At 44.3% G+C, this 12517-nt stretch overlaps 1 protein-coding gene across 11 annotated transcripts in view; it reads left to right on the top strand.

Annotated features, from left to right (window-relative positions):
- The window catches only part of CLASP1 (cytoplasmic linker associated protein 1), a 302429-nt gene that overhangs the window by 31994 nt on the left and 257918 nt on the right, over nt 1-12517 (top strand). For 10 of the 11 annotated variants that reach the window (XM_055380544.2, XM_055380547.2, XM_055380541.2 and 7 more), the window contains exon 2: nt 11651-12130. In XM_055380544.2, coding sequence (XP_055236519.1) covers nt 11936-12130 — 195 coding nt within the window. In that variant the 5' untranslated portion in view covers nt 11651-11935. Of the gene's footprint in view, nt 1-2563; nt 2687-11650; nt 12131-12517 lie in introns of all 11 variants that reach the window. The other variant, XM_055380539.2, reaches the window with a different exon arrangement.

Raw genomic sequence — 12517 nt, 5'->3', positions numbered from 1 at the left:
CAGCGTATATGACTAGAGCTCAGAGGTATTTGGCTTGGAGATACAAATTTGGGAGACATCAGTTTATAAGCATGGGAATGGATGCTGGTTATTTTGGAGTGAGCAGCGTGAGGGGACAAGAGGCACTGGACTGAGCCCACCAACAGAGATCTGGAAGGTGGGTAGAGATGAGAGATGAATTATAGATGCAACCAGAGAAGTAGCAAGAAGGCATAAGCATTTGTTTTCACACAAGTAGGGAATTTTTGAAGAAGGAAGGGGCGATCGACTTTGGATTGCTGCTGAGTGGTGTAGTTTGTTAAGTACAGAAAAGTCTTCCTTGGATTTGCCAACATGGCTGTCACTGGTGATTTTGACAGGAGCTGCTCTTGTGGAGTGAGCAAGTGAAGCCAGACCAGAGGATCTGTGGAGGGGACAGGAAGTGCATCAGTGGAGCTGGCTGGTGTAGACAACGGCTTAAAGAAGCTTCACTGTTGATGGTGTCATTGATGAAAGGCATGTGACCTCAAGAGAGGGCCTTTGTAAGATGAGTGATTTAGAGGACATTTACAAGCTCCTGGGAATGAGCTAGCAGAGGAGAGATTGCTGATTCCTGGGAGCAGACAACTGGAAGGTTAAAGGTCTGAGGAGGCAGAAAGGAGGAGTTGTTGTCATCTGTGTGGGTGCTGAAACCATTAAGGAAGCTGAGAGGAGATAGGGAGGGAGTCAGGGAGACTGGAGTGTGAGTCTGCAGTGGAAGACAGGGAAGGACCTATGACTGACAAATGAAAGCTGGGGCTGCCCCGGTGCTGAGCTGCTTGGTGCTTAGTTGGTAGGTGCAGTGCCCCATCCTTGCAATTCCCAGTTGAAGCATTACTGAGTTCCCTCAGGCAGTTTTATCTTCCTTCCTCTTCTACCTACAGCATCTTCTACAAACTTCTGGTTTAAGACTTGTCCCCATACTATTTTGACTGTGTTTGTCTCTTTCTTCTTTCAGGCAGTGACCTTCTTGAAGGCCTTGATGAAGTCTTTACAAAGTTTTGTGATTTTTAGTAGTTAGCATAGTTCAATACCTGTCAGAGTAAATGCTTGCTCACTGAGTGAATGTGTGGGCCTCAAAATGAGTGGGACAGTGGGAGGGAGAAAAAAGAGAAGGAAAGGACAGAAGGAACAGGTAGACTAAGAACAGACTTCCTGCTGGCAGGGCATGGCGGCGCGTCTGTCTTTCTTCGTTTTTGATCATGTTGTAATTGTTGCAGAAATCATCCTAATACAGAAAAGATTGTCTTATTGATAGAAATATGCTGACTTAGTGTGAGTAGATCCTGCTAATTTCTGGCTTTAAACTATCATACCTTCTTTCTGGCATGAAACTATCATACCTTCTTCCAGAACTGGCTTTAAATTATCAACCTATTGGCTTTAAATTTCAACCCTGTTTTCCAGGGAGATTTTTATTTTTTATTTTTTTGAGACAGAGTTTTGCTCTTTGTTGCCCAGGCTGGAGTGCAATGGTGCAATCTCTGCTCACTGCAACCTCCGCCGTCCAGGTTCAAGCGATTCTATTGTCTCAGCCTCCCCAGTAGCTGGGATTACAGGCGCCTGCCACCATGCCTGGATAATTTTTGTATTTTTAGTAGAGATGGGGTTTCACCATGTTGGCCAGGCTGTTCTCGAACTCCTGACCTCAGGTGATCCACCCGCCCTGGCCTCCCAAAGTGTTGAGATTACAGGCGTGAGCGACCGCACCTGGCCCCAGGGAGATTTTTTAATGTGGTTATTGATTAACTGGTGCTGGTAATTTAATTCCTTCTTGATACTCTGGTATGGAATATTATTTTATTAAGGCTTCTTGAACTCCTTATTTATGATTTGACTTCGTGTTTCTTAATTTTCTCCTTCTTATGCCCCACGTGCTGTAGCTGAAACATTTTCATGTTTCAGTTAGTAAATGCCCATGCTTTGAACTTTCAATGCAGCTGTAGTATAGTGAAAAGAACACAAACTTTGAGCCCAGGCAGATCTGGTTTTGAATTATTGCTTGACAGCTATTAGTTTTAAAACCTTAGGCAGGTTTTTTTGTTTGTTTTTGTTTTTTTTTAATTTATTTGTTAATTTTATTTTATTTTATTTTTTGAGACAGAGTCTTGCTTTGTCACCCAGGGTGGAGTGCAGTGGCACGATCTTGGCTCACTGCAACTTGCGCCTCCTGGGTTTAAGCAATTCTCCTGCCTCACCTTCTTGAGTAGCTGGGATTACAGGCGTGTGCCACCACACCCTGCTAATTCCTATATTTTTAGTGGAGACAGGGTTTTGCCATGTTGGCCAGGCTGGTCTCGAACTTCCCCGCCCCCCCTCAGCCTCTGAAAATGCTGAGATTACAGGTGTGAGCCACCGCACCCGACCTGTTTTTGTTTTTTTAACCTTTCTGAGCTGCATTTCTTATCTTCAAAATGAGAATAATAATGCCTACTTATCTCACAGGTATCTCACTATGTCTGCCATACCACTCTTCACCTCCCTCATTTTGCTTATGCTGTTTTTCCTTAAGTGCTGTAACTATTTTTTTTTTGTTTTTTTTGAGATGGAGTCTCATTCCTGACGTGCAAGCTGGAGTGCAGTTCCGTGATCTTGGCTCACTGCAACCTCCACCTCCTGGGTCCAAGCGATTCTCCTTCCTCAGCCTCCCAAGTAGCTGGGATTACAGGTGTGCGCCACTATGCCCGGCTAATTTTTGTATTTTTAGTAGAGATGGGGTTTTGCCATGTTGGCTAGGCTGGTCTCGAACTCCTGACCTCAGGTGATCTGCCCACTTTGGCCTCCCAAAGTGCTGGGATTACAGGCGTGAGCCACTGGGCCTGGCCACTATAAATAACTATTAAATGCACATCCTAGCCACATTTTAACACAAAGCTCAAGCTGAATCTTGTTTATATAGTTTTGACTTGGTCATTCCAAGCCTTCTTAATCCATTCCTTCCTCTGAATTTTCATAGTACTTATTCACGTTCCTTGTTTGGCAGGTGCAGTATTTTACTTGTTAAATCTACTAGTTATACATCTCGTGTTTGTGTTGACCTCCGACATTGACAGGCCTTTTGTGTGTATGTATGTCTTGTCCTCTCTGAGTATGTTGGAAGCTCTTTCAAGTGAAGTCATCGTCTATAGTTATTTCTTTAGTATATTCTATAGTGAGATTTTATATTTGATAAATTGATGAGTAAATAAAAGTGATTCAGGCAGACTGGTAATGGATAAACAGGGTATATGAATATATTCGCTCCATCCATTTATTCATTCTATCAATATCCATTGAGTACATACGTGTTAGATTGAAAAACATGCCACAGTATTTTGTAGCTCCTCCTATTGATTGGTAGAATCCATTTCCTCACACTTTTGTTTTTGTTTTTTTGTTTTGTTTTGTTTTTTGAGACAGAGTCTCACTCTGTCGCCCAAACTGGAGTGCAGTGGTGTGATCTCAGCTCACCACAACCTCTGCCTCCCAGGCTCAAGTGATTTCCCTGCCTCAGCTTCTTGAGTAGCTGGGATTACAGGCGCACACCACCATGCCTGGCTAGTTTTTATATTTTTAGTAGAGATGGGGTTTCACCATGTGGACCAGGCTAGTCTCGAACACCTGACCTCAGGTCATCCACCTGCCTTGGCCTCCCAAAGTGCTGGGATTATAGGCGTGAGCCACTGCGCCCGGCTTCCTCACACTTTTAATGTGGACTGGCCTTGTGACTTGCTTTTACCAGTAGATTGTGGCAGAAGTAACATGCAAATTGTGGATCCCAGGCCTCAGGAGGCCTGGTAGCCTCCCCCTTTGTCATCTTGGAGTGCTCTAGCCACTACACGATGAGCTCTAGGCTATGCCACTGAATGGTTAGAGATCATGTGTGGAGAGAGGCCCAGCCAACAGCCAGCACCAGAGTCCCAGACATGTGAGTGACACCATTGTAGAGCCCTTCAGCTGCAGTAAAAATGCCAGATGACTCAACTGCATGAATGATCCCAGGAAAGACTAGCACAAGATCTTCCCAGCTGAGCCCAGCCACCTCGTAGACTTATGGGAAATATTAATTCATTATTGTTTTAAGCTACTAAATATAAATGGTCCTCCTTTTAATTTCTTACAAAGAAGTCTACAGTAGACTAAAAAAGTTGTCTGAGCTTATGATTGATTCTGTTCTTTCCATCCCCCATTGTTAATAGTTCTTTACTGATAGTGTGTGTAAGTGCCACAGGTAGATATGGTAATTAAGGGGCTGGAGATAGGTGCTATTTTTTTTTTTTTTAAAAAAGGCTCTGTGCATGTGCTTTTTCATTCTTAATCTTATTTGATGCATGCTAGAGCTGGTATTCTCCACAGTGCCACTTGGGAGTCAAGACCAGAGGCCAAAATTCCCAACTTGATGCCTCTTTTCATTACATCAAGATGTCTTTTTTTATTGTGTGTTCCTTCCTTCTTGTTGAAGTTGGTATTTTTAAACTTCTTCCTGTTGACCTGCAGCAGAGTTGGCCCATTGTTCTGGTTCCTCTGATAATTTCTACTTTCCAGGGTACTATAAAGGAGCATGACTAGGACAATTGTCTTGACCTTTTATTGTTTTGGCCCTGTGGACCAAGATGATGTGACAGGAAAAGGTTGAGATGCTTGGAACCTAACTACTGTAGTGGGGGCAGAGAACGTTGATGTTGGAGAATGAAAGGGGTTTGGGTTTGGGAAGAGTTGGACCATTTTTTCAGAAATATCCGAAATGTGTCCCTTTTCTCAGGTGACTGATACAGTGACATTTAGTGTGTTCAGTAGCCTTCATAGTAGATCTTGCTAAAGGAGAAAACTTTTCCTGATGAAGAAGAATAAAGATGTTTTGCTATTGTCACCTCCTCTACTGTTTCTTCTGTATCATTTTAATGTCTCTCATATTCTTTTGGAAAATTATGAAAATTGAACTTTTTTTTAGACTCAGAAATAGTGTTACATTCTGAATAATCTCTGATGTCAACACTGCTGTAAGGTAATTCTTCTCTGTAACACTGCTCTTTTGAATGATGATTATAGAACTGACTGCAGGGATTGTAAACAGTAGTTCATAATCTCACTAAAGGCAGGCAAGGGCTGAGTCCTGTTTATTTTTGTATCGCAGTGCCTCCCATTATGTCTTAAATATAATAGACTAATAGACCTGGTTTTTACTTAGCTCAGGCATAGGTGACCACTGGTTATGGTTAACTTTAGACCTAGGTTTCCTTGTTCTACTTTTCCCTCATGGAGAGCCTGGGCAGGATATGGGTGGATGGAAGAGAGTTTTACTTCCTCCTCCAGCTCCATCAGCTCCTCTTCTTCCTCCTCCTCCAACTTCTCTAACTTCATCTCTTCTTTTTCTCCTTCTCCTCCAACTCCCTCAACTCCTCCTCCTCTTTTCCCTGTCCAGCTTTTCTAATTCCTCCTCTTCCTTCCACTTTTCCTCCTCCTCCAAGTCCTCCTCCTCTTTCAATTCTTCCAAATCCTCCTCCTCCAACTCCTCCAATTTCTCCTTCTCCAGTTCCTCTTTGTCCTATAACTCCTCCTCCTCATGCTGCTCTTCCTCCTGTAACTCCTCTTCCTCATGCTCTTCTTGTAACTCCTCCTCCTCCTCTAGTTCCTCTTCCTCCTATAACTCCTCCTCCTCATGCTCCTCTTCCTCCTGTAACTCCTCCTCCAGCTCCTCTTCTGCCTGTAACTCCTCCTCCTCATCCTCTTCCTCCTGAAACTCCTCCAACTCCTCCTCCTCCAGTTCCTCTTCCTCCTGTAACTCCTCCTCCTCCTCCAGTTCCTCTCTCTCCTGTAACTCCTCCAACGTCTCCTCCTCCAGTTCCTCTTCCTCCTGTAACTCCTCCTCCTCCTCCAGTTCCTCTCTCTCCTGTAACTCCTCCAACGTCTCCTCCTCCAGTTCCTCTTCCTCCTGTAACTCCTCCTCCTCCTCCAGTTCCTCTTTATCCTGTAACTCCTCCAACGTCTCCTCCTCCAGTTCCTCTTCCTCCTGTAACTCCTCCTCATCATCCTCCAGTTCCTCTTCCTCCTGTGACTCCTCCTCCTCCTCCAGTTCCTCTTCCTCTCATAACTCCTCCTCCTCCTCCAGTTCCTCTTCCTCCTGTGACTCCTCCTCCTCCTCCAGTTCCTCTCTCTCCTGTAACTCCTCCAACTCCTCCTCCTCCAGTTCCTCTTCCTCCTGTAACTCCTCCTCATCATCCTCCAGTTCCTCTTCCTCCTGTGACTCCTCCTCCTCCTCCAGTTCCTCTTTATCCTGTAACTCCTCCAACACCTCCTCCTCCAGTTCCTCTTCCTCCTGTAATTCCTCCAACTCCTCCTCCTCCAGTTCCTCTTCCTCCTGTAACTCCTCCTCCTCCTCCAGTTCCTCTTTATCCTGTAACTCCTCCAACGCCTCCTCCTCCAGCTCCTCTTCCTCCTGTAACTCCTCCTCATCATCCTCCAGTTCCTCTTTCTCCTGTAACTCCTCCTCCTCCTCCAGTTCCTCTTCCTCCTGTAACTCCTCCAACTCCTCCTCCTCCAGTTCCTCTTCCTCCTGTAACTCCTCCTTCTCCTCCAGTTCCTCTTCCTCCTGTAACTCCTCCTCCTCCTCCAGTTCCTCTTTATCCTGTAACTCCTCCAACGCCTCCTCCTCCAGCTCCTCTTCCTCCTGTAACTCCTCCTCATCATCCTCCAGTTCCTCTTTCTCCTGTAACTCCTCCTCCTCCTCCAGTTCCTCTTCCTCCTGTAACTCCTCCAACTCCTCCTCCTCCAGTTCTTCTTCCTCCTATAACTCCTCCAACACCTCCTCCTCCAGTTCCTCTTCCTCCTGTAACTCCTCCAACTCCTCCTCCTCCAGTTCCTCTTCCTCCTGTAACTCCTCCTCCTCCTCCAGTTCCTCTCTCTCCTGTAACTCCTCCAACTCCTCCTCCTCCAGTTCCTCTTCCTCCTGTAACTCCTCCTCCTCCAGTTCCTCTTCCTCCTGTAACTCCTCTTCCTCTGCCAGCTCTCCTTCCTCCTGTAACTCCTCCTCCTCCTCCAGTTCCTCTTCCTCCTGTAACTCTTCCTCCTCCTCCAGTTCCTCTTCCTCCTGTAACTCTTCCTCCTCCTCCAGTTCCTCTTCCTCCTGTAACTCTTCCTCCTCCTCCAGTTCCTCTTCCTCCTACAACTCCTCCTCCTCCTCCAGTTCCTCTTCCTCTCATAACTCCTCCTCCTCCTCCAGTTCCTCTTTCTCCTGTAACTCCTCCTCCTCCTTCTCCAGTTCCTCTTTCTCCTGTAACTCCTCCAACTCCTCCTCCTCCAGTTCCTCTTCCTCCTGCAACTCCTCCTCCTCCTCTCTAGTTCCTCTTCCTCCTGTAACTCCTCTTCCTCCTCCAGCTCGTCTTCCTCCTGTAACTCCTCCTCCTCCTCTAGTTCCTCTTCCTCCTGTAACTCTTCCTCCTCCTCGAGTTCCTCTTCCTCCTGTAACCCTCCTCCTCCAGCTCCTCTTCCTCCTGTAACTCCTCCTCCTCCAGTTCCTCTTCCTCTCATAACTCCTCCTCCTCCTCCAGTTTCTCTTCCTCCTGTAACTCCTCCTCCTCAGGCTTCTCTTCCTCCTGTAACTTCTCCTTCTCCTCCTCCAGCTCCTCTTCCTCCTGTAACTCCTCCTCCTTCTTCTCTCACTCCTCCACGTCATCCTTTTTCCCTCTTATTTTCTAATTTCTAAGTTTTCAGCATTTTAAAATACAATTATTTTTTGATTTCTCTTTTTATGATTTAATTGCAAATGTTTAGAAAAACCTTCCTAGAAGATTCAGGGAGGAAAACACATATATTTATTTGTTTTGATAGCTGAAAATATTTCTGAAAGGATACATGGGAAACTGGTGACATTACTTGCTTATTTTTTATTTATTTATTTTTCGAGACACAGTCTCTCTCTGTTGCCAGGCTGGAGTGCAGTGGCGTGATCGGCTCACTGCAACCTCTGACTCCCTGCTTCAAGCGATTCTCCTGCCTCAGCCTCCCAAGTAGCTGGGATTACAGGCACGTGCCACCATGACCAGCTAATTTTTGTATTTTTAGTAGAGACAGGGTTTCACCATGTTGGCCAGGCTGGTCTCCATCTCCTGACCTCATGATCCGCCCACCTCAGCCTCCCAAAGTCTTGGGATTACAGGCTTGAGCCACTGCGCCTGGCCATTACTTGCTTTTAAGGAGAGAAACTGGGTGGCTGGGAGGGTCAGGGGTGGAAGGCAGGTCTTTCACTTTTGTACCTTGTGAATTTGGAACTATGTGATTAATATTCCCTGAAAATAGAGATGTAGAAAACACACAAAAACATGAAAAAAGTCCAAAAACATCAGTTTAATAAGAATAAGTGTAAGAGAGAATAGTTACCTTTTTTAAATTAAGAAGAAAAAGAAGAGAGAATTCAATCTGCTTAAAGCCTAGGGGCTTCCAGTCTCTTTCATTCTTTGCATTTCGTTGATAGGAATTTGTGACCTATTTTTGAGTGTACTAAGCCTTTGTTGCATAATTACGTCAAGAAGCATATGCTTATTTGTTAGAAATCTTATACAATTATGGTTGAAGGGGAGGTTTTCTTATGATATATATTTATAAATCACAGTAGGGAGACTTGAACGAATGGGAACTTTCCTAGTGTTTACTTAAGGAATAGAGACCTTGCTCTCTTGCCTGTTGCTTCCTGTCTAAACAGGAAATCTGACCTCTTGAGTCAAAACAGAATTATGCTAAGACTTCTAATAATGTTTTCAAGGTGGGGAAAGGAAACTCATTGTCCATGCAACCTTGGAAAATTACTTACCTATACTTTACCTCAATTTCTTAATCTATAAATAAGGACGTTAACACCTACTTTATAGAGTTGAAGAATTAGAGATAGTATTATATAAATCAGTATTACATAAGCACAGAAGCTGACACCTCATGTAGCTCCTTAAATTGTATTATTATTATTATTGGTTAGTATCTGTTCATTTTAGGCCCCTTGAAGGAGTAAACGCTATGAAATTTTTTTTCATTGAGAATGAATGAAAATGAATGATAGTTGTTTAGGGGAAGAAGGAGTATATCAGTTATCTATTGCTGTGTAACCAACCGCTCTGAATTTAGTGGCTTAAATAAAACAACAATGAAATGTTATTTCTCATAATTCTGTGGTTTGGCTTGGTGGCTTTTCTGCTTGTTTCCTTACACTTACTGGCATAACTGCAGTCAGATGACGACTGGAATGGGTAGATGGTCCCAGATGGCCTCACTCACATGTCTGGCAGTTGCTGCTGGCTGTTGGTCGGAGCATGTTGGTTCCCCAAGTGGCCTCTCATGTCCAATAGGCAGCCAGGCCAGCTTCCTTACAGCATGGCCGTCCCAGGGCAGCATTCTAAGAGGGCAAGTTCCATTGTTTGTATAGCAAGTCTTTGCTTGCTTTTGTAGTTGCTGATTTCACAGGGTTAAGCCCAGAGTCACTGCGGGAGGGGACTTGGACTCCACCTGGGTGAGGTAGGAGTAGCAAAGAATTTGTGGCCATTTTTAATATACCACCAACCTGGTGCTTATTTGTTCTGCTTCTTGGACTAATAGTAGGTCCAGAAAGAGATTCTTTTGGTTTCTTAAGTTTTCCCGTATCGTTGATACCTTCTTTAGTCCAACATAAGAGATGATAAAGGAACTGGAAGTATTACATTTGTACTAAAAATTGGAATGAAGGAAAATAGCTGCTTTTGAAGCTCTTTCTTGTGAAGGAGGGACTAGTTCCAGCATTTGGACATGACTGGAAAGCAGATCTCTCCTCAATATAAGGAAGGATTGCTCTGTGAGATACTAAGTCCCGTTGAATGCTATCCTTCCCTCACTCTTCTGTGTTGTTGGAAGCAGTAAAGTAGAAGATGGGTAGTTATGTGCTGGGGCTTTGAAGGAGGGTTTTCCTCATTGAATGACTTGATGTATGTGATTCCATACCTCAGAAAGAATCTCAGTGTTTTTATGTTGAGATTAGGGGTGGGGATGGGGTGGTATTAGAAAGGGAGAGAATTGCTGTGTTCAGACTGTGAGTTACTCTACTGAGAATTTTAATTTTACTTTATTTAGAAAACAAAGATATGTTTTCTGGAAACTTTGAAAGTTGGGACTTACTGCTGGTGTGAGAAAAAGCTTCAATCTGGCACAGTATCAGGGAGGTACTGAATCTTGAAGATGGGTTTCCTATGGGTCTTCTTGGTTTAAAATGAAGGGAATTAAGTAATGGCTTTAGAGTAAGTCAGAAATAAATCTGTACAATGCTCCAGCAGCTATAGGTTAACGAGAGAGCTTATGCAATTTGTGTAGTTAGATCGGTTTTGGTACTTTTCCCATATCATGTATTTTACCCTACTCAAACATGATTTTGAGATCTCCTAATTTTAATATCAAAACACTAGGCCCAAATGGTGCTATTGTCAGCTGAGAATACTGTGTCAATAACTGACCGGAATATGAGCCTATTTCCTTTCTCTTTTTTTGAGGCAGAGTCTTGCTCTGTCACCCAGGCTGGAGTGCAGTGGCACTGTGTCGGCTCACCGCAACCTCCGTCTCCTGGATTCAAGCAATTCTCCTGCCTCAGCCTCCTGAGTAGCTGGGATTACAGGTGTCCACCACCACACCTGGCTAGTTTTTATATTTTTATAGACGGGGTTTCACCATGTTGGCCAGGCTGATCTTGAATTCCTAACCTCAGGTGATCCGCCCGCCTCGGCCTCCCAAAGTGCTGAGATTACAGGTGTGAGCCACCGTACCCGGCCTTTTTTGACGGAGTTGCGCTCTGTCGCCCAGGCTGGAGTACAGTGGCGCAATCTCGGCTCACTACAAGCTCTGCCTCCTGAGTTTAAGCAATTCTCCTGCCTCAGCCTCCCGAGTAGCTGGGACTACAGGCACTGCCACCATGCCCAGCTAATTTTTGTATTTTTAGTAGAGACAGGGTTTCACCATGTTGGCCAGGCTGTCTCGAACTCCTGACCTCAAATGATCGGCCTGCCCCGGCCTCCCAAAGTGTTGGGATTACAGGCGTGAGCCACCGCGCCCACCTTTCTCTTTTTGTGTCTTTCTTTTCTTTGTTGTAGGGAGGAGGCGATGGAGGCTACCACTTACTCCATTGTAAAGTAGTGTGATGTAGGTGCTGCCCTTGACTTTGTTTAATGTGACCAAGCCAGCCACTTTGGTCAACAGTGTTTTCTATAGAGCCTTCCTCATTTCCCATACTTGGCTTTTTTTAGAAGACTGAGAGTAAGGCAGTAAGCTGCAGTACCTACAGTGATTCAGACACAGAGTGGTGTTAGATTTCTGGTGGGAAATAGAATTGAAGTTACAAATAAATATGCTAGCTAAAGCAGAAGATTGCTTTCCTGTCTGATGCATTTACAAGCTGGGAAATTGTGGAAAACATCAACCTGCCAACTGTGTGGCTCATTGGCTCTTCTTTGGGCTTCGATGTTCTTCCTGATAAAAATAATAATTATGTTATTTTGATATGGTTGCCAAGCCGTTCATGCTTCTCACTCTGGTTGTGATTATAAATGATTCTGCAGCATGAATTGCTTTGTCTTTGATTTAATGTTTCATAACATTTGGGTGTTATGTTATCTGTGCTAATTTGTCGTTCTCTTCTCTTACTTTTCAGAATGGACTGCTGAATTATGAAGTATTTCAGACCCAATAGTAGAACATCACTCTGCCACTCACTCCTTTATCTCCTACTAGTTATTTAAATTGGACTTTTAATATCCTACCAGCTGCTCTTCAGACACACATGGTGCATTGTTGCCATTCCCCAGATTGCATCTTTGAAACACAGGCTCTTAGTAACCTTCAGCAAACAAAGAGGCAACCTCCCAGATACGTCTGCTGGGAGGGAGTCATCGTGACTGCCCTCTAGCTTTTGCTGGATCTGGATTTGAATTCCACTATGGAGCCTCGCATGGAGTCCTGCCTGGCGCAGGTGTTGCAGAAGGATGTGGGGAAACGATTGCAGGTTGGCCAAGAACTGATAGACTATTTCTCAGACAAACAGAAGTCTGCTGACCTTGAGCATGACCAGACCATGTTAGATAAACTTGTGGATGGACTTGCTACCTCTTGGGTGAACTCTAGCAATTACAAGGTAAGCTGTGCTTTAGAAGGCACTTTTGGAGGTGGCTGGGCTGCACTGGTAGATCAAAATTGGCCCTTATAAAAATCCCTTGTGAGCAGTCAGCATGCTTCCTTGGTTTCTAGTAAGACACTCAATCAGATTGTGGCCTTGGGTTATTTCATTCTGGAGAAAGTAGAGTTTTCTTTGATACTCATTGCAGATCAAAAAATTCTCATCCGTTAGCACTTTGACAGAAGGTCAAGTGAACAGATAAGGGGAGGCTTTTTTGTTGGAAAGTTGACAAGCATTTGTAGCCTTGAAGTTAATGTGTATATGTATATTATGTTTTGCAGCAAATAGGTCCTGAGACCTTGGTGAGTTGCCCTTTATAAATAACAAATGTCTTCACTGATTTTC

This window comes from Gorilla gorilla, chromosome 11 (assembly GCF_029281585.2).
Source record: "Gorilla gorilla gorilla isolate KB3781 chromosome 11, NHGRI_mGorGor1-v2.1_pri, whole genome shotgun sequence".
Taxonomy (NCBI): Eukaryota; Metazoa; Chordata; class Mammalia; order Primates; family Hominidae; genus Gorilla; species Gorilla gorilla.
The sequence above is the reverse complement of the archived record's forward strand: the minus strand, read 5'-3'. Positions and strand labels throughout refer to the sequence as shown.